The following is a 27,996-nucleotide window of genomic DNA, read 5'->3' on the forward strand; positions in this document are numbered from 1 at the left end:
GGGACAGTGATACGTGGTTTGTTGTTGTGAACATTTAATGGGGCATAGTTGTCTTTACAATGTGTCTAAACAGTTACAGTTTGTAAAAATAAAACCGATAATTTAATCTTGAGCATTGGTTGATGTTTTTGGGGAGAATTTGTTTGCGACCAATGATTTATTTATTTTTTGGGTTTATTTATTTTATTTTTTTTTTTTAGAAAAAGTTGTATTAGCTGACCATTATGTAATCAGCTTGGAACAAGCAGAAACATTTTTTTAGGAACCCTGGCTTCTGGGGTTTGTCAAATCCCTGTCCATATGGCCAATTATCTGCTGCAAAAATGTATCGTTTACGTGTGATTGTTTCAATGTTGGTAATGCAATTAAGTTATCTTTCTAAGTAAGCTTAAATTCTGCTTGAAACGCTCAGATATGAGCCTTGAGTTCTTAAGAAGGCTATATTTTTGTATGAAACACTTTTTTTTCCACATTTCTAACAGCTTTACCGTGACACATTAAATGAGGGAAAATACGCTTAAAATCTAGCTGTGTAGGCTGTGTCAAGAAAAGAGTTGGTCTTTGATTATTCATTTGTTCCCTATTTATGTTCTCGCCAGTGGCGGAACTACCGGGGTCGCAGGGGTCGCGACTGCGACCGGGCCCCGGTGGCAGGGGGGCCCAAGCCAAGGGGCCGCCCGAAATCGGGCCCCGGCGGCAAGGGGCCCCAAGGTCTATGAGTTGTAGAGGCCGCATAGGCCCAGTCAGGACCGGACTGACTGGGCCTATGCGGCCTCTACGGCCGTCTATAACTCAGGGCAAAAGGGGCACTTGCCCCTTAACCCTGCAGCAGCTGCTACCGGGCCCGCCACTCTAGGGGGCCCGGGCAACCCCCACGATTAATTCCGCGGGGGGCCGCTACTTACTGGCAGACGAGGATGCCGGGGGACGCAGGAATCCAACAGTCACGTGACGTACGTGACGTACGTCACATGACCCTGCTGCGCATCTGCTTCCCCTATGCACTGAACAAGTTGGTCTGCGAGCGCCGAGCGGCACATACTTTTTACATCTTCGGTTGTTCAGGTAAGGGGAGGCTGCATGAAGGAGTATTTGAGATTGAGTGAGAGAATTAATGAATATCTGTGAAGGAGTGAGTGAATGAATGTTTGTGAATGAGTATATGTAAATGAGTATCTGAATGAGGGAATTAATGAGTATCAATGTATGAATATCTGAATGATTGAATGGATTATCTGTGAATTAGTGAGTAAATATTTGTGAATTAATATATATGTGTGTGTGTGTGTGTGTGAGAGATAGCATGGATGTGTAAGGGGGGGGGCAAAGATACCACAGTCAGGCTGTTTTGGTGGAAAGATGCCACAGGAGGGCTGTTTTGGGGCCAAAAATGCCACAGGAGAGCTGTTATGGTGGCAAAGATGCCACAGGCGGGCTGTTATGGGGCCAAAGATGCCACAGGCGGGCTGTTATGGGGCCAAAGATGCCACAGGAGGGCTGTTATGGTGGCAAAGATGCCACAGGCGGGCTGTTATGGTGGCAAAGATGCCACAGGCGGGCTGTTATGGGGCCAAAGATGCCACAGGCGGGCTGTTATGGGGCCAAAAATGCCACAGGCGGGCTGTTATGGGGCCAAAGATGCCACAGGCGGGCTGTTATGGGGCCGAAGATGCCACAGGCGGGCTGTTTTGGTGGCAAAGATGCCACAGACGGGCTGTTTTGGTGGCAAAGATGCCACAGGAGGGCTGTTATGGGGCCAAAGATGCCAAAGGCGGGCTGTTATGGGGCCAAAGATGCCACAGGAGGGCTGTTACGGTGGCAAAGATGCCACAGGAGGGCTGTTATGGTGGCAAAGATGCCACAAATGGGCTGTTATGGGGCCAAAGATGCCACAGGCGGGCTGTTATGGGGCCAAAGATGCCACAGGCGGGCTGTTTTGGTGGCAAAGATGCCACAGGCGGGCTGTTTTGGTGGCAAAGATGCCACAGGCGGGCTGTTTTGGGGCCAAAGATGCCACAGGAGTGCTGTTTTGGGGCCAAAGATGCCACAGGAGGGCTGTTTTGGGGCCAAAGATGCCACAGGAGGGCTGTTATGGTGGCAAAGATGCCACAGGCGGGCTGTTATGGGGCCAAAGATGCCACAGGCGGGCTGTTATGGGGCCAAAGATGCCACAGGCGGGCTGTTATGGTGGCAAAGATGCCACAGGAGGGCTGTTATGGTGGCAAAGATGCCACAGGAGGGCTGTTATGGTGGCAAAGATGCCACAGGCGGGCTGTTATGGGGCCAAAGATGCCACAGGCGGGCTGTTATGGGGCCAAAGATGCCACAGGAGGGCTGTTATGGTGGCAAAGATGCCACAGGAGGGCTGTTATGGGGCCAAAGATGCCACAGGCGGGCTGTTATGGGGCCAAAGATGCCACAGGCGGGGTGTTTTGGTGGCAAAGATGCCACAGGCGGGCTGTTTTGGTGGCAAAAATGCCACAGTCAGGCTGTTTTGGTGGAAAGATTATTTATGTATTCAAAGAAAAAGGGGCGCATGTACAAAAAGGGCCCTATGTACATGCGCCCCTTTTTCTTTGATTATGCCCTTTGAACATGCGCCCCTTTTTCTTTGATTTTTTTACAGAAATGATTCAATATGTAAATTGAATTTGTTGAAAAAAAATTGTTGGGTAAAAATCATGTTTTTTTGGGGGGGTGGGGGGCCCTTAACAGATTCTCGCACCCGGGCCCTGAGGGGTCTAGTTACGCCCCTGGTTCTCGCCTTCAGGTACTTAGCATCAAAGCAAGAGTTTTTCTACCAATTAACACCTTTTCTGCAGAAGCCTGCTCAGTTTAGCGGAAAGTGCTAATTCCCTCTCATTCTGTAATTTAGGATTCCAGACATTAATAGAATTCGTTCCTTGACAATAATGCACGTGAAAACAAAATACCATAAATCATGAAACTAATACTTCTTTCCCCCTATTGCACGGATTCATTTGCACACTACTTATTTTCACAAGTGTTCTCTCTCACTACTGCGTGTCTTGAATTTATACCGTTTGAAAATCACAATCTGTATAGATAAGCACACGCACCCTAATGCATACACTATTGTACAAATGTTTTAGGCATGTGTGGGAAAAAATGCTGTAAAGTAAAAAAAATGCTTTCCCAAAAAGACATATTGATAAGTTTATTTATATCATTTAACAAAATGCAAAGTCAGTGACCACCCTTAGCCTTCAGAACGGCATCAATTCTTCTAGGTACACTTGCACGTGGCTTTTTAAGGAGCTCAGCAGGTAGGTTGTTTCAAACATCTTGGAGAATTAACGGTTAAGATTGAGATCAGGGCTCCCTGGAGGGGGGGGCTACCATCACTTCCAGGAGACAGGTCTCATTGACTTGGCTCTATGTTTGGGGTCGTTGTCATTCTACAGAATAAATCAGATGCCTCCCTGATGGAATTGCATGACGAATAGTATCTGCCTGTGTTTCTCGGCATTGACCAAATCCCCAATGCCATCTGCAGAAATGCAGCCCCAAGTATGCAAAGAGCCTTCACCATGCTTCACTGTTGCCTGCAAAGGTTTATTCTTGTACCGCTCTCTAGCCCTTCGGCAAACAAACTGCCTTCTGCTACAGCCAAACTTTTAAATTGACTCATCGGTCTAGAGCACCAAATGCCATACTTCTGCACCCCATTTCCTTAGTTTTTGTCAATAGTTGAGATACCTGGCCTTGTTTCTAAAATTGGAGGCAAGGCCTTTTGTTCACAAGTCTAACATGAAGACTACTTCTGACTTCCCTGGGTCCCACTGTTTTCTGCCAATGTACTGCCTGTACATCTTCTGATTGTGAAGGAAAGTAATCCATGATGTGTCTCATCTGCTGTACAAAGTTTGCTTGGCCGACTGCTGTGTTTATGGTCTTCAACATTGCCAGTTTGTGCTTCTTCAAAAGAGCTTGAACATGTGAACCCATGTCTGCCTTGAAATTTCTGCCTGAGAGACCTTGCTGATGCAGTTTAAGTAACTTATGTCTGTTTTTTTTTAATGGCTGTATGTTAATTGGTTTAAAAATGTTTTTCTTGAAAACTAAATGATGCAAAAATATGAATAACCCCACACTAGAATGTACATGGAAGTTTCACATGGATATATGCGCATGGTGCCTGGAAGCATGCACAAGATGCTTGACGTCACTGTCTCACTGGCATTAGGAGGTAGCTGCCGTGAAAGTGAACGGCTGGTGTTTCTGAGTGAAGCCGTGCTTCTTTTCCAGAAAGCTGGCGATCCTCAAAGCTTAAGATTTGCTTAGCGGATCCTTGAACCTTAAAAATCATAGCCATTATTCATGAGAGCTTGACGTGGTATAGCAGCATTCTAGAAACCTGAAGAATTTTTTGGAGGGCATGGTAGACAATAGAGACAAATTGCTACGGGTGAGGATAAAACTTTTAAATACCTAACATTTGTATTGGTGCTAAAGTACACAATTTTTAGTCTGTTTGCCAAGGCCCTTCACAATAAGTATATAGTGTTTAATTTTTTTTTTTTATGCCTAATCACATTTTACCCATTTTTCCAGGGCTTGACCCCTCTCAGTTCCGGGTTCACCATCACTACCAAAAAGACGAGGAGAATGATGCTTTGCTGGGTGGTCCTGCTCAACTCACCGATGAGGAGAAATACAGAGATTGTGAGAGGTTCAAGTTCTTCTGCCCAAAATGCGGAACTGAGAATATTTACGATAATACGTTTGATGGATCGGTGAGTCACCTTTAGAATTATGCAACCTATATCTCAAATGTTTGTAAACGGCAAAGCATCAAGCCACAAAGGTTCCTCTGATGTAAAAAGATGCAGTATTTGTGATGAAGGCCTGCTAATAATTGTAGTTTAAAATAAAAAGACCTCTGCTTTAAGTGGAATCTGCTTCTTCCCAAAAACACACATTGGCGATAATAATAAAAAGAGAATACTGATGAGTGACTTTTATGCTCTGATTATTGTAGACAATCACATCATTTCCTGTCCTTATTTAGTTTTTTTTACACCGTTCATAAAGCATGTTTGTAGACATAAAACTTGATGCCAGCCAGAAAGAAATCTGGTGCACACTAGTGAATATTATGGTCCATGTGCCGGGTATTCAACGTAAAAATATATTCTTTAAAATCTGAATATGATATATTTTAAGCTCGTAGAGACAGACTGATTTGACCAAGGCTTTAGGGCGGTGATTGAGGCATTCCTAGACACCAACCTGTCTTTAAAAGGAGTAGTTAGCTCTACGATGAATAGTGTATTTCGTATATTTGTGCTTTGCAGTTTAGTTGGCCTCATATTTTGAGCCTCGGTGTGCTAAGGATGGATTGTTTGAGCTACGGTGCCTGGCATCCTTTACCAAATAAGCAATATGTTCAAATTGTTAGAACTTATCTGCGGCTCATCCCACATTCCTCTTATTAATGAGTCTGGTTACACTATCTCTCCTGCTGGCTTTCCACTTCAGACTTGAAAGCCCTGGAGTGTGTTTCTGCCGTGAAACAATGCCAAAAAATGCATCCTCGACCTTGGACCACAAAACTAAACTAGGTTGGCTTGGCAGCTTCTCCTCACTGTTCAGCCACACACTGGCTTTTGGCATACAAACAGGACATGAAATCGGGAGGGGGGGGGGACCTTGAAAATTAGTGAGCTCTGATTTATTTTATTTTTTTTTTAATCTAAATTAAAAATAATTATTTTAAGCTAATTTGGACAAACAGATGTTTTGCATTTTCTCCATATCAAAACAAAACAATCCTTCGTAGCACACGAGAGAAAGAGGCAGCCACAGATCAGCGGTTCCAAGCGAAATCCTTGACTTTTGCTTCATTACAGCTGTAAATAAAATAGCTAATTGCATAGAGACTTGACAATTTGCAGATGGGCAAAACTCTGGATGAGCCGGATGTCGAGCTCTAAAATCGCTTCCACCTGGGTTTCTTCTCTTGTGAGGGCGCGGGGAGCTAATGTTAACAGGGAAGAAGTAGGAAGGTGAGCGTGAATTGGAGAGCTTGATCTGAAAATGGGCAATTTGAGGATTAATTTTGCAGCTTTCTATTTTTAGGCTGGGAATTTTTGTTATGACCACCTGGGCGATAATAAACAATTTTATTTTAAAATGTATTTTTAAAACTCATTTAATAAGTGCACCGGAGATGGGGAGCAGCTTTCCGTATCTAAAATGCCTGTTAAATCAGGTATTCTCTCCGTGCCGCGGTCTATGGTGTTTTTTCGTTTTCTCTCTTTTTCTTGACCTGTTTGTCTGTGGGACACCGGCATTGTCTACCCCGATCGCAAAGCAATAATCAATGGAGATTGCAACAAAACAGTTCAGGGAACAGATTGATCTTTGGGTTCTATGATCGTTGAATTCACAGACTGATGTGGTGTATCTTGCTGTTCTCCCCTAGGGTGTTCATATTGAGCCCAGCCTGAGACGCTGCAGTAAACCAGAGTGCGATGCCTCTCCCCAGGACAGTGTTACTCAGTTGCAAAATAAGTTGATGCTGGATATCAGACGCTTTATAAAGAAATACTACAGCGTAAGTCAAATACCATTGTGTGCTGTTTATTGTACAGGTGATGCCAAGCTCAGAAAGAAATGTGCATCGGGAGCAAACCCACATTGGCTTGTAAGGTAATCTATGGTCTAGTAGGGTAAAAATCATCAGGCTAAATGATCAATGCACATAGGCTAAAGTAATATGAGAGGGAGGAAATGCCAAATGTTTAAATGCATAAAAAGATTCAACAAAGTAAGATCCGATGTTGGGTAAGACGTCACTCTAAAATTAGCATGCAAAAAGTTTCGTTAAAAAGTGAAAGAGTGGCTGTCCAACATAGGACAAGAGCAAGAAAAAATGGTCTAGATGAACCAAATTTAAAAAAAAATGTATTGGAATTGTTATGAGAAAACAACTCTACATAGGTATGTTTTTAAATATTATTTATCAAACTATGCTTATCTCTCTATTTTATGGTTTATTACAGGCCAACTTGGCCACTCTCGTTGAGTTGAGGGAGCAGGAGTGCCATTTCTTTAATGTCTCCAACTATAAAAAGTAATTTCACTCTTAGAAGAATTTACAAAAAAATGACCCTTCGTAATGCATACAGAAGCGTTGCTTTTGTTAAGAATAGATGTACATTTTGTGACCAAAACCTTCATACCATAGACTGTTGCAATTTTTTTGTATGATCTATTCTGCGAGAATTGTGGCCTCTGATAAACTGATATTGCTTTTCGACAATATTAAGGAAAAAGACATTCCATAACCAGTGTTGATAACTTAACTGGATAAATTACACAAAGACTATTTGAAAAAGTTGTATGTTTCATTAGACTTAGATTTGGTCTTAAGTTCTGCATATCTCAGTAGCTGCTTGTTCCTTTAGAGCCCATACAAACTATGCAAGTAATTGTACGCAGCTTCTTAATGGGCCACGTGGGATACCTTCCTGCCATATTGCACTGAGTGGGATGATTTTTTAATTGTAAGCTGCACATTAAATAGATGAAATAGAATTTACTTTGCTTTAGAAATAATAAACTAATCTATAAAGATGGGTGATTTTGTAAACAAGGAAACACTGTCTTGCATATAAATTTGCTTCAAATCTTTCTAGGGAACAGCTGTTCCCAAATAGAGACTATATATAGCTAATGAACGTTTTGCCAAATAATTACTTATTTTTTAATATATTTTTTGTTTTCATGTGGAACAGTCATTTTTTCCATTCTATCTGAGACTGTGCTTGTAATTATGCAAATTATGAATCCAAATTATTGTTGGGACCTCTGAAACACCATGTTTCTTCTTCAAGCTCTTATTAGAGCTCAAGACTGTAGAGTATGTATGATGTGCTGATATTTGCAATACAGTAAAGGGCACTTTTATGTGTATGGTGATCTTTCAGGCATCATCACTCACTCTGAAAGTGTCCAAACCCCCATCCAATAAGTGCTTGTAGACAAGAAATGCCAAATTCTAGATACTGGCTTATTTATCTAGACAAAGGTTCCATCCTTGCTTACTCATGACATAAGGTCTGCATATAGCGGAGCACTTTGAATCTCTAGCTGGGCTGCAGGAGAAGACACTGATGTTACTCACCTGTACAGCTTGTGCTATTAGCTTGTTAAGACCGTGCTCAATGTCTGGCATACAACATTATAAAGGACAGTTCAAAGACTGGGACAGTCATTAGAATTGATGTGTATTGTGTAAAATAAAAAAACAGAGCCACTTGGCTACCTTTATTCCCTTTACTACATCTCCAGGCCCTACACTAGCTATGCATACAGAATTACCAAAATTGTTGAGTAGGTTAAATATGACATCATTATTCCCCAGCTTTCTTGTATGTTCTTTTTGTATATGCAGTTATTCCCTTCAGTGATTAAAAACTTCAGATTTCTGACAAGCATAAGTTGTCACAACAGATAGCCAAAAGCATTAATTATTGTTCAGCATACCTTCCCTTTCCAAAATGAACGTGTTGAAAATAAAGCATTCAGAATAAAAACAAAAAAAATTATGTAGCAATATCCTGATTATAACATGCTCATCAGTCCATGAATTGGATTTTTTTTTTTTTTGCACACAGTTTGCAATTCAGGGATACATTTACTGAGAATTCAAAGGGTTACAAAATAAACTCCACTCATAATATAACAAATGTGTTCAGCATTAGCTCCTGAGTATACCGATACCACCAGTGCATAGATTTCTCAGATTTGGGACATGTGGATTCTTCAGTTTGGAATTTTGACATCTGGTCAACCTGTGCCAATTTCCTTTGTGACCTCTTTGAAGAAAGCTAATTCAATTTACCCCCATCAAACCATTCATTTTTGAAAACTAGATACCCCAGGGTATTTAAAATGGGGAACTTTAACACTTTACATGCAATAACTCTACCACCAGCCTTTGTCAAAGTCTGGTAATTAGGGCATGCAAAGAATATATATATATAATATATAGAATATGCCCAGGGACATCATTGAATATTCCTGATTGGATGTTGCCAATGCAGCAACACCCCCTAATCGACGGAAGCCATCATTGATTGCTTAATGAAGCTCTTACCAGGAGGATGGCATGTCTTTAAATATGGCAGTGCCTACCGCTGGAAATCGTTTTATGACCCTATCGCTTCCTTCGCTCAGTCGATGTTGCTGAAATGTTTTGATATCTAATGGTTTCTATGCACATTCATAGTGGGGTACCTCATTATGTGAGGCTTTATGTGTTCTAGGCAGAAACTTTTTGGTCTGGGTAGTTAAGTTATACTACAAACCAGACTCCACACAGGTGACTTAAACCTGAGAAAAATACAAGCTCATTACTTTTATGGCCCAATTTTTCCCCAGTCTAAAAGAGGGCTTAGGAATTTCACATACAGTAAGTGCATACTTATATAGCACACACATAAGATCGTTAATTATGCCACAGAACAATAATTGATATAGTGGCTTTTTATGGAAGAGGAGGTATATAAAAATAGAAATGCCAAGCTAAATCTAATTTCAGAAGTGAAGAAGGTTTTTTTTACGCAACAAATTTCATCATCTTGTCAGCTGGCAGAATGCCTGCTGGGGATTCACAAAGGCTAAGAATTACACTTTCATGAAATTTTCCTCACTAACTGCCCTGTTTAATTTGAAAGATAACCCACTGTTCTAATTCATTGTGCAATTGGGAGGTGCAGGTTTTTATCTTTTGATCTGACAAAGCATTTTGTGTTAATCGTTTTGGCCCTCAACTAGACACTCTTGGGATGGCGCTTTTACAATAAATGTGTCTGTGATAGCTCTTTAGTCTATTATACTTACAATAGATCCATAGAACTGGTAATTAATTCTGTACTGCTTTTGGAAACGGGAAGAATAGGTGTAACGCTGTCGAGAGCGGGTGGGAAGTTTGTTTAGCTGCTTCATTTTGAAGTGGTATCCTTGTGATGTTCAAAGGTATCATTGATTAAGTACCTGGGGACAAGTAGCTATTTTCATTCAAAAAGCTAATTTACAACTATTAGTTTATAGCTTGAATTTTGTAAAAGGTATGAATATGTCTACATATATCTGTTGTATTAAAAAGTGAGTTTTATGCTCCGATTAAATTTGGGGATGTATTGGCTTTCTAAAATCTGTTAGAGGTAGGTTGTTATCAGTGACTTCCTATTAACCACCTTTAATCACTAGAGCTGACCCATCCCATCAGGATAACAGGTGGGTGAACCCAAAGCCAAGCCATCTAAAGCTCCTTGCCTTGGGACCTTGTGCACATCTGGAAGGAAGCATGCATCGTCCTGCGTATGTGGATGGGCCAGCAAATTTCACTTTCAAATATAATTTAATTGACCTTTTTCTTAAGTCTTCAGCCATTGGTAGTTAAAGTGCTGATACACTTTTTACCGTTCAGTAAACTGTTAGTAGTGTTTACAGACTAAGCAAAATGTATTGTATTTATTAGCATCTTCCTATTTGTTTGTCGTGAGGACAATAACCTTATTGGGCTGTCCTCTGCTTTATTATGCCTCATAAGTTGGTGGTTGCTTTTTTGACTGGCTCATGCAGCCTTTGTCATGAAAGGATGAGGAGAAGGTGGATAAGGTTTCAACAGGATATCGATATGATAATGCTAGGTGTGCCCACATGTAGCCACCAGTTTCACATTCCCCAGTGTGAATTTTTAAATATCTCCAGTAATTACATCTGCTGAGATACAAGACACAGGCTATGAAGTCAACAATAACCCTTTGAATGAATGGGCACCAAAGCAGAGAACCAGCAGATATTTTCACAGCTCTAAAGGGGACGTGATGACCAGTTTGGATTCTACCAAACCAGGCAGCAGTTAACCTCTTACCATGAATGTGGGCGATCGACACAATCAGAATGACAGATTTTTTTTTTTTCATACACGACTGTTCATTGTGAGGCCACTTTGTAATCTTTACAGTTCTGTGTAATTGCATTTAAAACTGCCTTGTCCTCTGTGACACCTGAACAGTATTTCAACATATCGAAAATAACTTGTAAATCCTTAAAATATCCTTAAAATAAAATATCCTTTTCTAACCTAAAAAATAACATGTTTATAAAAATGTCTAAAACCGGCTGGGGGAAATGTTGAGGAGGCACAGAAGAAAATTCTAAATTGTTTTCTTCATATGCAAATTTATATTGTGTATATAGTGTGTGTGCAACCAGTGTCATTGTGACGATGGGCACAGAGTCTTACATGTACGTACATGCTATAAGAATTTCTGAAATACCTGTGCATTTACAATAACCACTTTTCATTTCTGTCCCCTGAGAATTATTCCCCTGACTTAATTAGCACATTACATTAGTTCTGCAAGCTTCACTGTATAGATTCAGGCACTTTGCAGACAGCATAAAAAAGCCACCTTTTTTCTGGCATGAAATGTTTCAAAATTGAAAAGAGAGAAAAAAAATCCTGAAGCATCTCTGTAGAGCTCTGGGACCATCCTATGATGTGTAATTGCTTTTACATCAGTGACAAGAGAGAGACAAGAATGTGCTTTCCTTGAACTTAACAACAGTTTGGGCAATTTTCTATAATCCAGTAAATACAAATTGTAGCTTGATTATCCATCTACGTCTGTCAAGTGAATTTTAATGGATGAATGAATGAGTCAAATCTATGCATGAAAATATACAAATGTGCAAAATAGGAGGCTAATTATAAGGCTGCTGAATTTACACAAGGTCAGGTAAACAAGGCACCACTGTAATGATTATTAATTGTTAATAATGCCTTTGGGAAAACATTCACGTTTCCTTTTCTGAGTACTGAGTAGTTTCTGCATTTTCCGTCATTTGAAAACTGAAAATGATCAGCAGCAGTAGTTAGGTGATAGAACATTTTTTTTTTTCTTCCCTTAGCGTTTTTTTATTTATTTATTTTTTTTGTCCGCTCCTCCCTCCCCCAGCTTCCTGCAGTTCTTGGAATTGATCAATCAGTTTGTTGTTCAGTGAGATTATTTACTTCATTTTGGTGGGTTCACCATTTTTTTTCTCACAGTATACCCGTTTAACATACAATGCATTATTACCTTGAGGTGTTTATTACTGTTTATTTTTGTGGGGCAAAATTAGTATATTTATATTTTGTGGCACTAATCAGACTAAATTTAAACAGCCACCCCTCTAGGAATCTGATGCCCTATGCTAGGGAGTGTCAAAGTTTTTTTTTTCTTTTCTTTTTTGCAGTGGGTCACTCCATTAGAAATTTATGTGTGGGGGTCACCCTCATTTTTCATTGAGAGAAAATATATATATGGCATGACTCCTATCATTACGTAGCAAGCCAGAACCAGACAGTGGTGCAGCATAATTCCCATCATTATTTTAGTTTACATTTTGATGCTCTTGCTCACACTCTTACTTACACGCTCTCACTTTCTCTCAATGTCTCCCTAGCTTCTCAGACATTCGCTTTCACATCCTTTCCCACCACTCCACTTCTTCTCTAGCCACTTCTTGTTCATTTTGTTTTTTTTTTCCTTTTTCATCTGCTTCTATGCAAACCGGGTCTCCCTCTGTGAAAGGGCGGAGCTTCCCAGCACACCCTATCCCTTGATTGGAGGAATGAGTTAGAAGCTGCCCTTGTGACTCCACCCTTTTGTAGAAATACTCGGAGGCCAGAGTAATGCAGACAGATTTGTGCAGAAAGGTGCAGAATCGCTTTTTTCTGCAAATCCTGTGTGCCTGGAAGCTCTGCCCTTTTTTGGAAGTCCTTAGAGAGGCCTAGACGCACCTGGTTGGAGATGGAGTTACCTCTGCAGATCTCATGCATGTCGCACCTAGATACGCTTCTTTCTCTGCAAGTTAGATGTCCATGCCCATGTGTAAAAATATTTTTTTTGTTTCTTTATTTATTGCATATATTGTTGGCCTTTTACTTTTTCTAAGTACTCGCATAGCCAGTAGCTGCAGTAATAACTAAGTGCTGGTTCTCAAACCAATCTCATGGACTACAATGACCCTAAATTCTAAGTTCTTGTATTGAGCCATGGGGACCATTAGTGGAATGCATTAATCTGGTCAACCAACTCGGCCAACTGCTGCTTCAGGTAGTTGAACTGTTTGTAATTGTTACTGGATTTAGGTTTATTTAGTATTATTGTGGTCATCACTGGGCTACCATTAGTTGTCATATACATTTATTGGTCAATGATTTGAAATCCAAGCCAGAGTTTTAAAAACTCAGAATACAATGGGAATTCAGCCTCTTACTGTCAAAAGTCAAGTTTCATTCCTTTTTAATGTTCTACTTGTTATATATTAATGTAGTTACACAAGGATTTATGTTTACCCCTATAAAGCGCTTTGAGTCCCGCTGAGAAAAGTGCTATAAAAAATGCACGTTATATAGAAAAATAAAACCACAAAATAGCTGAAAGAATACGGTGAAAATTCAAATATATGTATTGCTAATTTTACTTCATAAAGTCTATGGATAAAATATAAAAAAAAAGTTTTGCAAAAACATATCAAAGGAAAAATATAGAAATCGTTGCTATAGATATATATATGATCAGCCATAACATTATGGCCACCTGCCTCATAATGTGTAGGTCCCCCTTTTGCCACCAACACAGCCCTGACACGTCGAGGCATGGACTCCACTAGAAGTCTGAAGGTGCGCTGTGGTATCTGGTGGGGTCCTCCATGAATTGGACTTGTTTGTCCAGCACATCCCACAGATGCTCACTTGGATAGCGATCTGGGGAATTTGAAGGCCAAGTCAACACCTTAAACTTGTGTTCCTCAAACCATTCCTGAAACATTCTTGCTTTGTGGCAGGGTACATTATCTTGCTGAAAGAGGCCATTGCCATCAGGGAATCCGTGAAAGGGTGTACATGGTCTGCAACAGTGCTTAGGTAGGTGGAACATGTCAAAGTAACATCGACATGAATGGCAGGACCCAAGGTTTCCCAGTAGAACATTGCCTAAAGCAATATTTTGAAGACTTGTTTAGAAGGTACTTCTCTAATATCAATAGGTACACATGGGTAAGTAACCAAGCAATGTTCTTTTGCTGAAATGCAACATAAGTAACGGAAAACTAAAGACTTTTATAAACTAGTATGCTTGCGGTCCTTTCAAATCAATCAGCCCTTCTATCTGGGTTAAGTATCGCTGCCAGTAACACATATTCCCGTGTTTTTTTTATTAAGCTTTGCCGTATCGCCTTTCCATTTCATGGTGCTTTGTGTTTTGGATTTCTTCCATGAAAATGTCTACACTTGGGTCATTATGACCACAGTCCATGATAAAAGAAATGTTTTGTAAGTTGGATGTATTCATTTGTTTCCCTTGTTGGGGGAAGGGAGAAACACTTTAAACTTTTTATAGCTTTTTTACTTACTGAGAGTTTTGCATAGAGGGAAGAAAATATTAATCTATAGAAAACGTAGAAACATGCAATGGGAATGCAATCTTGCGCTTTAGGTTATTGATAAGGCCGTCGGTGGCGCGTGGGTCTCAGGTAATGGCTGCTACCGTACATTAAGCGTTGTTTGCCTCTTTTGCTTCTACTGATTAGCTGGAAAGATCTAATTGACCATAATCCCTTCTAGTATCACTTTCATAGATGCTGAGGTCAGGCAGTCGCTCACCTCTTATCTGGGTACCTGGCGAAAAATACAATTGAATGCTTGGGTGCTGTTTTTTAAAGGGATAGTTATGCTAGTAGCCGGACTGAACAACTTAATTGAAAACGTTGTGACGTATGTTGGTCGTAGATTTGCTTATAGAGAGGAACAGAGCATGTTTGTGTACCTTTGGTCTACTTTTGATTCTCAGAATTGCATTTATAATCTCTAAATTCTGGTTAAAAAAAAAAAAAAAAAAAAGTTGCTCATTGCACATTTAAACATAATTTCCAAACACGTCTCTTTCTCTTTTGCGGGTATTGATTAGGGATTCATTTAAAAAACTTGTGTAGAATCTTGCTCACCGAAGTAATCATACAAGTCAGTGGGAAGACAGGAAAATTGTATTGAAAAAATTGTGTATGTGGGTTTGTGTGAGTCTGTTTTTCAGCATAGTTTCGCTGCCAGTATAATAGCAGTCATTTCTTCCCGTTACATATAAATTGCTTATGGTGACCATATGTACCCCTGCCTGTCGTTATCCCATGTTTTCCCACTAATTCAAATTCCCTGTATGTTTTCTGAAGAATGAATTACATGTATGAAAAAGCAGTATTTGCTGCTAGTTTTTTTTTTTTCTCCCCCCAAATAATCCAACCTGTAACTGTTATTGCGATGGCCATTGAGAAAGGTCAGGTGTTTTATTCTGTTATTGGGCGACATTGAGCTGCATGGAATGTGAGCTGCTGCTCATCAAGGAGGATGAGATTGAAGACATATACGGTGAGTCTATAGGACTTCCCGCCGTGCTTATTAATCCTTTATGGATCATTTGAAATGTTTCTAGTTTATTTAAGCTTTGCTGCTCGTATCAGACAGTTCCTGCAATACGAGGAACAAGGGGGTGAGGGTGATCATGCTCTGAATTTAAAAAAAAAAAAATGATCTCACTTTCAAGCAAAAAGCACTTTTATGCTCCATTAGAGATGAATTTGCCCAAACTCTTACATCGCATTAATACAAGCTTTGCTGGGTATACAAAAGTGCTGTTTCAAGACACTGTTCGACTTTACCAAACTGCATATTAAGATTTGCTTACATGCAGTGAATTGTCACAGCAATTTTAGAATTTTTATTTTCATGACTTGTTTTTTTTTTTTTTTATTTATTTATTTATTTTTTTTAACTCATGATGATGAACAAAAAATTAAGGCTGTCTATTAACATTTAAAGCATTTGCAAGATGTAGCTGACAGTCGCCAATCACCTACTCTAAAATGTATTCTTATATGGTGGAAATGGTGGTTTGGGGATGTCTTGAGGCAATCACTTAATGGATATGCTTCATTGGAGAGACCTAGATTGATTCTTACATGCCGCAATACCAGATCAATGCAGTGGTGATAACCTTCCGCAAGCTTTCTAAATTATAGGTATATTTGTGTGTGTGTGTGTGTATATATATGTATATATATGTATGTATGTATGTATATGTATATATATATATATATATATATATATATATATATATATATATATATATATATATATATATATAATGTATATTTATATAAATGTTATGAGATCTACACACAATTTGTAATACGTGTTCCGTGGTGTTTTGATAATGCACGTTGGTACCATTAGAGGTGGATTTTTAAAATACGGTTAACAAATTTTTGCCATGCAAATGGATATTTTTTTCCTCATTGTTGTACAAAGCTGGTCATTTTACCTGTAAGGACGGGCAGTCGGGAAAGTTTGACACTTCACACGTTGCTTTAACTGCGCATTACCTTGCTTTGGTGGTTAACCTTTGATGGATTTATTTTCTGATATTTTTTTCAGTGGTTAGACAAATCATTCATGCAAGCTAAAGGTTAATGTCATTTCTAAATAGCTGTCAGTGTAATAAGTGTTTTCTCCCAAGGGAAGAATGTTTTATCGGCTGTATAAAGTGTGGATGACAGGAACTTTATCACTGAGATACTAGAAGTATAAGTAGCGCCTGGCAAATGACACCGAAGATCTACTCTTGTAGTTTGATGATGCTGTATGCGTGCAGGATTTTGGTTTTTAGGCTGAAATAGGCTGAAGAGCCTATTACCTAAAACAAAAGATTACCAAACAAACTGAGAGCGATACTTATGGTAAATTGTTTATGTAAATTATAGTAATGAAATATTGTGGCAACATCTGTGTAATATATATATATATATATTACATATATATTGTAATATATTACATATATATAGATTTTTTTATTTATTTCTATATATATATGTATATATCTATATCCGTGAAGCCCATAGATCAATAGAGGCCTTAAATAATGGAATAATCTGCTTGTTTTAGTGTCATAGGATTTTTATATTATCATGCTTTACCATTGGCTAATAAAGTTTCCTGGTGTTCTCCGTGCCGTGTTCTAGTTTTCGGTGCTCTCTGCGCATTTATCCTTTCCTGGTTTTTAAGGAACGAAAAAAGCCTATTTTAATATGGCTTCTGAGTCCCTCTTTCCAGTGCTGAAGATACCTCCTCTCAATATGAGATCGAACGGCCTTTTGAATCTACTTCCCATGACTGACACAACCGTGAGTTGCCATAGTTTGGCTCCGCATTAAAAGTATACTTTTAACACAAAGAAGGCCTCGACACACCTCTTACAGCACTTGATAGTGAGCTAGCTCTTGAAGGTTTGCCTAATGTATCTAGCTTTTTTATACTTTAATACTGGAACATGCTCTTGAATCCTAGTAATCATTTATTTGTTCATTTTGAAAGCCTGATACAGAATCCAGCTTCTCACTTGCCTATGTGTATTATATATGTATATTATATAAATAGAGTGTTGTAAAGATTATACATACAGGGGTGCAAACAAATCTGTACATGCATCAGTCTGAAAATTAGTATGGAGTCACCTGTATTTGTTCATATTTAGGTTGTTAGAATATAAATGCTTGTGAACATATGCACCTGTGTAAATATGTGCTGCGTCCAGCTTAACGTCATCGTCCCCATTACCGGGTCGGCAGCAGGGCCTGCAGATAAAATCTCATGTCCTAGAATTAAGGGACTTCATTCTACCGTCTATAAGAATTAAAAGAATTTTCAAATAGTGACCCAAAATAAACTATTTAAATAGAATGTATGCGTTTGGCACAATAACTTGTTTTTAAGAGTTTTTTTATTTATTTCATTATAGAATAATTGAATCGGTGGACTGACCACAATATAAGGAATATGGATTAAGTAGCTGCTTGGGCTCCCCCATTTGTGTAATTATTTTCCGAGATGGGTCTTCTAAAAACCTTTTCTTAAGTATATTAACGGAGTTTCTACAGGTTAACCTTCCTCACCCACATTCTCGTATCAAGTTTTGCCGAAATCCAAAATGTATATGCTATTTCAACTTCTGCCTGCACGTGTACCCCACTGGTAATGTCTAATGGGACCAGGGAGGCACTAGGGTATCTGGTAGGAACCAATGTGAAAAGTGGTATACTGCCAGGAAGGGTAGCTGGTGGGATGCTTGGATTGTATGCACCAGCCAACTACTGCCCCCCCATCCATGACAACTGATGGCAAAATTGGTAAAACGGCACCAGATTTCATCCTCTACTGCAGCACCGCCATTTTCTGAAACGTTGATGTATTGACCGTTGATGCGAATGACCACAAAAATATCCTTAATTTTGCTACAGGTTTCCTGAGTGGAAAGCACTGCTTTTATAAACAATTTGTGCAGGTGGGTGAACGTTTTTTTTGCCCACCTCTAAATTCACAACCATGATGGCAAAGTTTCTGCTCCTCAGACAATATTAAAGGCAGCACAATAACACTTGATCAAAGTAAGTGTATGTTTCTGCCTGGCCTATTGCTCTTAGGCACATATGGGACATTATTTTATTTATGTATTTTAAGATTTAATAGCTGGTTGAGTGTTGCAAATAGTTGCATATTTGAACCAATTGCTCTTAATCACAATATTGTTGTTTCACGCTGCTTACACCTGCCTACTAAACAATACTAATAATTAAATGGTAATTTTAATTGCTTTATTTTGAAAAGAATGATGGGGGAAAAAATATGGAAGTTTTTATACTTTGGATCGGTAACTGCTGCAAAGTTTAGACGTTTAGTCATTTGGAACTTTGCTAAATAATTTCCGGGTCGTGGTGGAGATGATTTTAGGACAATAAATCTAGCAGGTAGTGCGTTTTTTTTTTTTCTACAGCATAGGTGTCTTGACTTTTGGAATGTATCTTCATGTCAATGAAAACACTGTCTAAATATCTCCGAGACACTTTCTTGACAGAAAGTTAAGTAGTGAGCTTTTTTTTCTCTCTCCTTCCCTCTTTCTTCCTTTTGTCTGGGGTGGAACAGCTGCTGATGCGTGAAAAATGCGGTCCGTCATCAAGCACACAGTCCAAGAGAAGCAGACTGAGATGACTGTAGCTACCCCTTGTCTGCCTTGGCAGTCTCTGTTTTCAGTGTAAAGAAGAGCAGGGGAACAGTATTCTGTAATTAAGGATTCCATTAAGTTGAAGAAAAGAGCAAATGGGGATGTTTGTTCTCCAGGCTGCAAAAATGTGTCTGGGGTGGAGGTGAAAAGGAGGGAGGGCAGGCTGGTGGTGCTGTAAAGGGGAGAGGTGGGTGGAGAGACAAAGTCAGGGCTGTTTGTTGAATATACTGTTAAGGACTGTTACCATCCTAATTAATCAAGTTAGAAATTACAGCTGTAGTTGGTTTCCCCCCCAATTCTCGTTATCAATTTTCTTTTCTTTTGAGACAAAGCAAATATAAATTTTGTGTTCATTTGTCACTCGTTCTTTGACTTCAGCATCTCTGAAAATAACAATGTAGCACAAAAGACCAGTATTTACCTAGTTGTAATGTGGGTTGCCATGGTGTTTTGCAAATTATTGCAATTATGTTCACCATGCGAGTCGCCCTTGGTAACTGGCGAAAAAACTGATAATCCTGTTTTGAACAAAAGGTCAAATTGCTGAATAGAAAGTCTTGATTAACTAAAAGATGTACAAAGTGGAATTATTTCCTACCATTCAGAAATAGTTCTTGATCGGGTTTGGTTGGGAGGAGGGAAGGGGGGTGAATAAGTACATCTGTTGATTACTGAAGTACAAAGCATTGAAAGGATGTTGCCTTGAGCCTTTCATGTAGTCTTAATGGTGGCTTTTTTGTCAAATTTACCCATTTGCCGCATTGAAAGAGGCAGCTGCATTTAAGCTGCGGAGATGGTGCTTTTTCAAGAGTTCCGTGCGTGGAAAGTTCTCAGCGGTCTGTGCAGCTTACCACTAGCCCCCTGGTATCTTAGAACCGATGGACTACGTTGGAGTCTTGTGCTTGTGGAACCCTTTGACTGACTGATCTAATAAAGTGCTCTTTCTGAACAATCTCTCATCAGCTGCTCCTCCACTGGGGACGAAGTTCACTTAGAGCCAACAGCTAAATTGAAAAGTTTGGCTATTCCATCCCCACACAAACAGACATTACAGGAAGCATGTTGCATGTTTCATAAATGGCTTCAAAATGGCAGCATGACACACACTGTTCAGTAAATAAAATGCCATTCAATAGATTTGCTAAATGGAAAATTATGTCTATTTTTAGTTCTCTCATCATTCTATTTTAGTTAGTTTGCTGCGGGTTGATATGGAAATAGTCCGATAACATTATTATTATACTTAACCCATTTGTTGCTAAAGTGGTCAATAACAATGTGCAGCACATAATGGGGTATCATGAGCAGAGATCCTTTATTAATAATTTCCCATAAACAGCCCTGCCCCCTTGCCTTTTCAATTTACTTTATCTAGCTTTGAGAAGCAGTCAATAAATGTAAGTTTCCACTACATTAATGTCACCGTTTTGGATACCGCCATGAACTTAATTACTTTGTAAGTAGATTTGGATATTTTCAAATGGGGGTGTACTTGGAGTAGTGCACACAGGGCTCTGCACTGATTCCGTACTCACAGCTTTCTCCAAGCCTTTGCTGGAGCTGACTGGAGGTCGGTCAGGAGATATGTAGGATGACATATCTCCTCCATAAAAAAAATGGGAAGGGGCAAATGCATATGAAGGAATGCTGCAGAAGGTACACAAAGTACATTAAGAGGGATCACCGATTGTGTGCATTAAAATGCATATGATGGGTGGAGTGCCTGAGCAGTTGTGTATATAAATTAAGCAACAGCTGCAGTACCTGCAAAGTATGTCACAGGTAAAATTCAGTCTCTGGTGCTAAGTGATCCAGTCACTATAGCATAGTTAATGCTGAAGCTTCCAGTTTACAACAGAAGTGCTCTTTATACATAACCCTCCATTACGTATGTTTTTTGTTTCCCAACTCTTCTGTGAACAATTTACAGCAAAATGTTTTTGCCACATAAGTAAACATGCAGTTAAAGTGGTCAGCTTGGCCCAGTCCCACTATAGAATCTCATTTAGCCTGTTTGGTAATCTGTTGTAGCTGGCGGGGTCACTCTGTTCCTATTCTTCCTTCGTGCAGTCCACGTTACGCCTGTTTTTTTTTTAGCGTGCCCCTGTTCAATGTTTCAAATGATTAGATGGTGATTGTGTGGTTTTATTGCAAATAGTTTTATTTTTTTACGGAATTTGTCTTCTCTTAGAGACTGCATTTTAATTAGTAGGTAATGAAAATAATCATTGGTAAGTGTACTTTATTATTCATGGTGACTGAGCATTTGTACATGTTAGTTATTCAAGTTCAGATATTTAACCCTTCAGTCATTCCGCATGACATTTGAGGATTAGTTGTTGAAGCAGACCTGGTTGTTTAGTTTGTTTTCTGTGTTAAGGTTCTGACTTTACCATTTTCTTTTCTCAGGGAAACCTGATTTTGTTTTTATTTGGAAAATGTAACAATAGCCCAAAAATTGGGTTTCCCATTGAACTCTAGTTCTGTTTTGTCCCATAAGCCGTAAGTATTCCCCATTGGCATCCATGTTGCTAATTATTTTAAAAATAAATTTTTGTGGAGGATGATTTTAGTCATAGAATATGGATCAAAATGCAAATGTGAATAAGATCATAGTGAAAGACAAAGGGAATTTTTATAAGGCGTTTCATAGCAGCGTTGGATATGTACTCAGTAGGACTATACAATAAAGGTTCAAAGTGCTTCTATTGGGTAGTTCCTTGGTGAATTGCAAAGCACTTCAACTGATTGGCTATGCATTTTATCAGTGAATGCTGATTAGTCTTACTTTCTCTAACCTGATATTGCAGTTTGTCAAGTAGTTTAGTAGACATTCACATTGTAGAGCTGCCTATCTGTTTGTTCGTCTGACCGTTGTATTGTGTGAGAATATCGGCTGTATCGGTTTCTGAAAAGCAAGAGATGGTAACTTAGTAAAGCGATTCACGGACCCAAAGTACATTAAACTAGTTTTCCTAATGTTCTGTAACAATCAGTGACGTATTCTGAACAAGACATAGGGCGGTATTTCCAGGGGGCAGATCGACTCGGCACAACCCCCATAGTCTGAATTAGAAGGCACCATGCACCTTTAAGAACCGGAGAGCAAGGATATGATGTCATTTCCAGGCGCTCTCTCTTAAAAGCACAGCGTGACATTTAAGGCAATACAGGGGCTGCTACCCTAGATCTGTTAGTTTGATCTGTATCCTGTTTTAATTGTTGGTGCTTCTGTAGTTTGTATACATTATGGTGATATATCCCTTAATTTGGAAAAATCATGTTGCCAAAAAATGTTTGCTACAAAATCCTGAACAATATTCTTGTTACGATCATATTTGTGACTTGGATGTAATGTTACATTTGCGCTTATTTAACTTTTTAATAAATTTTGGCCGATCAAAAGACTACACTTTTTCAATTTAGAAAGGTTTTGTTAACTATTGCAGCATAGATGTTTATTTCCCTGGAAGAACGACCGTACTTTTGAAGTCACAAACAAAACAAGAGTTCAGCACAGATATAGGAATGCTATTCAAGAAAACGCCTATCTGAGGCATAAATATCCGGGATTCAGTCATACCATATGGCCATGTATTGCTTAGCGTGCTGCTATGTCAAAGTCCTATCTAATTTTTCATGGCTACATTGCTTACATTGACTCAATGGGACTGCTTTCACGCTTTCAACGTTCTCTAATTATAATTTTTATAGAATTTCTATATTGGCTTGCGGGTCTGTGTAGTATATGTAGATTCCACAGTGTTTTCGAAGTCTGCCACCACAATACAGGCCTTCATTGGCTGCAGTTTGGACAGAGTCTGCCATGTTACAAAGTGAGCTCTGCGCTTTGTGCTTCATCTTTTACGTCCATTGCCTGGGACAAGCAGCATCAGTTTCAAGTATAGTTTCTCCTGTCCTACACTGGCTAAAAGAAGGGACTTAACCTTTTGTACGCCTGCACTTTGACTCGCGTACTGACATTAGCATCAGTCAGAATCTGTTAAGGAATCCACAAACAACTTATTAAATTTTATCACCAAACTCATTTATTAATGATCACGTATTAATCATGGTTTTCTCCTCATTTTAAATAATTTCAATTGTTTTTTTTTAGTTATTTGACACGAAGGTAAGGGATTGTTTTACCACGTTGAAGCTGAGATCCATGACTTAAGTTTTTATAGCAAATGAGTTAACAGCTCTTTGTGGTCATTCCTAATAGAAATGAAACGCTGGTGTTAACCAGGGATCACCAGACATTCATTGGCACTCCACACTCTCAAACATACAAACAATACCCTACATTTTATGGACATCCGTAATAACATGTTGTTGTTTGTTGCCTGTTATCAGATTATTTCTAGCATTTTGTTCGGCGTGTTATATGAAAGATTTTTCAACAAGGCTAGCACCCAGGAACTGGGTCGTGAAGCTGAAAAGGCACAAGCCAAATTAGTAGCTTAGATTTTCATGCCTTTAAATGGCCTCCTGGAAATGTAGTGTTCTGAAAACTTTTAGAGGGCCAGAGAGAGCTGAATGAAAGCTTAAGCAAACCTTTAACAAGTTTGTAGGTTTACATTCGGCATCACCTAGCAACCCCCCAGACTCAGCCAGTTCCCTTTTCTTGGCTTGGACCTGTTTACTGTCCATTGAAACTATTCTTTAAAAGCACAGAAGAAATTCGGTTTCATTAGCAATGTTCTCAAGGACAAAATAATTAATGTTAAATGAACAAACATTGCCCAGTAATGTTCTACCCTAGTTACATCTTTAACTATTTCCATGCTTTTTTTTCCAGTTCTAATGTGATTATGATTACTTCAAATTGAACCAGTTATGAAAAATATGTATACCTCCTTTTGTTTTTGCTATGTATCAAATAGAAAAACATCTAATTTAAAGTTTTAAACTATTTAATGCCTTGTAAGATTTGAGATTTACTTTGTATCATTTGGAGGCCAAATGTTTTTTGTTACTTAACTATGTAACTTAGGTGCTGTCCCACAAACTCAGTTGATTTGAACACTTATGATAAAAATACAGTATTATTCCTAGTATTTTTTTTACACGTTCTCTTGTAAATTACAAGACAAATCCATTGGCTTAAACATTATGTATTTCAGTAGTTATCCGTTTTGCAGTGATGTGTTGTGTAGACCATGCTGTCAGGACCTTAAGCATGTTAAATATAAGTTAACCATCTGGTATCAACCACTTATGAGATTTGTAGTTGGCCGAATGGACCTGGGAGGCCAGCCACATATACATGCTGGCAATCTTAAATGATGGCCCAAATAGGACATGGGGGCAGGATTGCAAGGTTTCGGAAAAATACATATATATAAAAAAACAAACAAATTGTGTGGGTACAGTAAATGAGTGAAGAAAACTATAGCTAAACACGAGCATCGCAAAAATGTTAAAATAGCCTTGCAACTTTCTGTGGCTGATTTACTTACAACAGAATGTACATTTTATGCTATTTATTGAAAGTGCAGACATAAGTGGGTTTTTTAAGTGCTGGTGTATGTAATATCTATAAACTTAATGCACAAAGTTCTTTGAACCAAGACCTTGTAAATAGTTTAAGCATTTCTTTACAATAAATTGTATCGTTCTAGGTTATTTCCCTTTATAAGTAATGGGACAGCACCTTTTGTTAGACACATTGTGGTATGATATTGTCTATTAAGGTTGACACCACGATGAATTAAGGATTACAAAATATGCCGTTTTAAGGTCTTCAAGGATCGGTGTCTCCTGCCTGAATCCCGTTATCTTCCCATTCTCTTCATATGTTCCAGTCTTCAAGGACTGTGCCAACATCAGTCTACCTGATAAAACATTTAATTAGACAGTGGAATAACACTGCACATTTATACACTTAACCTCCCTGCTCAAATTCCCTTTCCACTTATTTTTTTTTTACCCAACTGTCTAGTTTTCTATGTATTTCGTCTCCAGCTGGTGAGTATCAACTAAGCGCTCAACATCCAAGCAAGTGTAATGTGAATTCTCTTTACTATCCAGTATGAAGTGCCAATCCCATTGAACTTCTTCTGAAAAAAAAGGCATAGCTGGCCCAGCACATATGACTTTTATGTATTAGATCTTGGGTTTGTAAACAGATTTCCAGATAATGGATATTTTGCAAAATAAGTAGTTCTTTAATGTTATTTAAAACCGAACACCCGCTATATAGCACTTGAGTTTTGTTTTTTTCTCAAAGCTATTTTTTATTTTGCTTTTTCTGGAAAAATGTACACAAAACAGAACATGGAATATCGTCTTCTACAATGATAAATATGTTTATAATATGGCATTCAAACTATATTACATGAAGACCTTTATGAAAGATGCAGAAATAATTCCAGTTAACTTTTTTTATTTGCAATTGGTGCTAAGATGCAATTGTGACCAGTCTCTCAGTCCAATTAATGTAGGAGGATTAGAGCAGATCTTTAGTTTTTTCGATGGTTTCAATTATTTTGTTGCATTTGAAGGAAAGGGGGGTACCTGTTCTCATGTATAGTTAAAATGATCTTAAGATATACAGATCTTGTTCTTCCATTTGCAACAAATTTAGCAAATTTAGTTTATTATTTAATAGGATGTGCTTTTATTTTAACCCCTTCAAGACCGGGACCTATCTGGTACTTCCGGGTCAAAGGTCACCGGCAGACCGGGACGTACCAGGTACATCATCGATGATGCACGATCCCAGTGGCCCTATGGACGCTGGGATCGCGAGGGGCGGCTGCTACTGACCGCTGGGTGTCCCCAGCGATCCGTAGCAGCCACTCCCCCTCAATTCCGTGCACGTGATCGCTTTGCAGCGAATCACGAGCACGGAATTTAAATATTTTAAAAAAAAAACCTGGGGTCTTCAAGGGAAGACGCAGTTTGCCAATGCCGGTCCTCAAGGGGTAAAGCATGATACTTTTATATATTATTTTCACGTTCCCAGTGTAACAATTGGAAGACACTTTGGGAAACCATTGTCCTCATAGAAATGATCCCTCAAAGTGAGTGTCGCTTTCCCAAATCTATACACACCCCAAATAGTAGTGGAGTTTCAGGTTATGTATAACTAGAAGAAGCCATGTTACCATCTGTTAATTGCTGTTGATCCAAAGGAAGGCAACAAAATTATATATATCTCCTTCCCCAGAATGGTAGTCAGATCTCTCCTTGGATCAAGAAGCTATTTCCCCGCAATCTTAACTTCTGTTAACAGTATTTTGCGGGGTTATTCCACACAGTTATTTCTTAGCTATTGTAGCAATTTGACGGGAAACATTTTGGTTCTGGAATCGAAAGGTAGGCAACTTCAGTACAGGAAATTTATCTATATGCTGGTTTTGCCACCGATCGGTGTTCATGGGATAAAATAGTCTGTTGACTTCTTAACCATTTATCTCTGTGGAGACACAAAACAGACATATCAAAAGGTAGTTAAGATACCCCCCTCCCCCAATAAAATGTTATGATGCTGAAATGTGTTTAACAGAACCCCTTTAATTCAAGTATTGAAAATATGTTCCCATATTCCCTTTTTCAGATGTTGGGGGCTCATTAACAGCTGATCAGTATGCAGTCAGCGTAATGACCTGTGAAGTGAGCCATATACATCAGTGTAGTATAGTTATGTACAGTTATTTTCATCATACTAACCTGTTTGTATTTTGTTTGATTTTTTTTATAATCCAGATTTTGGCAGATAAAGTGTGGCTAAAATAATAAGTTAAATATTACGTGTGAAGACCTGGCCTAGATAATCAACAGTATCTAAATATTTATAAGCAAAGCTGAGATCATAACTGTTGGGAAAGGCCACGTGCATTACATAGTGTTATCACACACCACGCAATAACAAGATTAGAAAATTAATGTATTTCGACCAACTGTTAGATCGGTTATATTTATTCCACTGGAAACCAGACGATTTAATTAGCAAAGCAAAACAAGATATCAGTCAATGTTTTTTAACATATTTTTTTTCTTGGTGAGAACACACACACACAACCTCCCTTTGCCTGCTAATCATAACTTTTAATTTCTATCCATAATAGGGCTAGTTATTGTCATTTTGTGCTGTGAGATTACCTGATAGGAAGCGCAAACAAAGCTAAATATGCACTGAATAGTGAGGTGACAACCAAGAAAGGACCTCTTTAATGTTAATTATAGCAGACTGGGAGTAGATACAAATTGCATTATGTCTTCCATATGAATATCAGATGTTTTTGTCCTATTGGTAATATAGTTAGATGTTTGCTTAAAAGGCAGGTGACTTGACAATGCTGCAGTTCATGTATTTTCCCTGTAATATTTAGTTTATGCAATCATTCATGGATATAAGACATTTTCACATTGTACTGGTGCTTGATGGCCCAGGCCACTTTGCCCTTTTACTGTTTTACCTAAACACAGTCTATTTGTCGAAAAAGACTTCCGAGACTTAGTGGTGTTTTAGAAGTTGTTCTGTTCAAACAGAAGGGTTGGTGGAGCTGCCTCTAGGTTCTAACCGTGTGAATATATATATACAAACGTCAACAATTTAAGTGATGGTGGATGTAATGATGTGTAAATAGTTTGTTTCTATACAATAAATTGTATTGTTATTGATTGCAACAAAGTGATTAATACTTCTAGGCGTTTGACAAACTCTTGCTCTTCTAAAGTGAATGAACACATCTATGTAAAAAGAATAACTGCCCACTGACTACCATCTATCACTTGTGGTGCCTCCAAAGTTTTAAATAAATTGTAAGCTGATTTTCTGGTCATTAACTTGATCCCCTGTGCAGTTTGAGTCAAAAGGAACGATCATCACTGGTGGAACAGTGTAGGATGA

General features: G+C 38.7%; 1 protein-coding gene across 2 annotated transcripts in view; it reads left to right on the forward strand.

Moving 5' to 3' along the window:
* POLA1 (DNA polymerase alpha 1, catalytic subunit) overlaps window positions 1–27,996 on the forward strand; it is a 114,768-nt gene that overhangs the window by 51,975 nt on the left and 34,797 nt on the right. For both annotated transcript variants that reach the window (XM_053457337.1, XM_053457338.1), the window contains exons 33-34: window positions 4,576–4,757; window positions 6,449–6,580. In XM_053457337.1, the coding sequence (XP_053313312.1) occupies window positions 4,576–4,757; window positions 6,449–6,580 (314 nt within the window). The remainder of the gene's footprint in view (window positions 1–4,575; window positions 4,758–6,448; window positions 6,581–27,996) is intronic.

The sequence above is a fragment of the Spea bombifrons genome, chromosome 2 (assembly GCF_027358695.1).
Source record: "Spea bombifrons isolate aSpeBom1 chromosome 2, aSpeBom1.2.pri, whole genome shotgun sequence".
Taxonomy (NCBI): Eukaryota; Metazoa; Chordata; class Amphibia; order Anura; family Pelobatidae; genus Spea; species Spea bombifrons.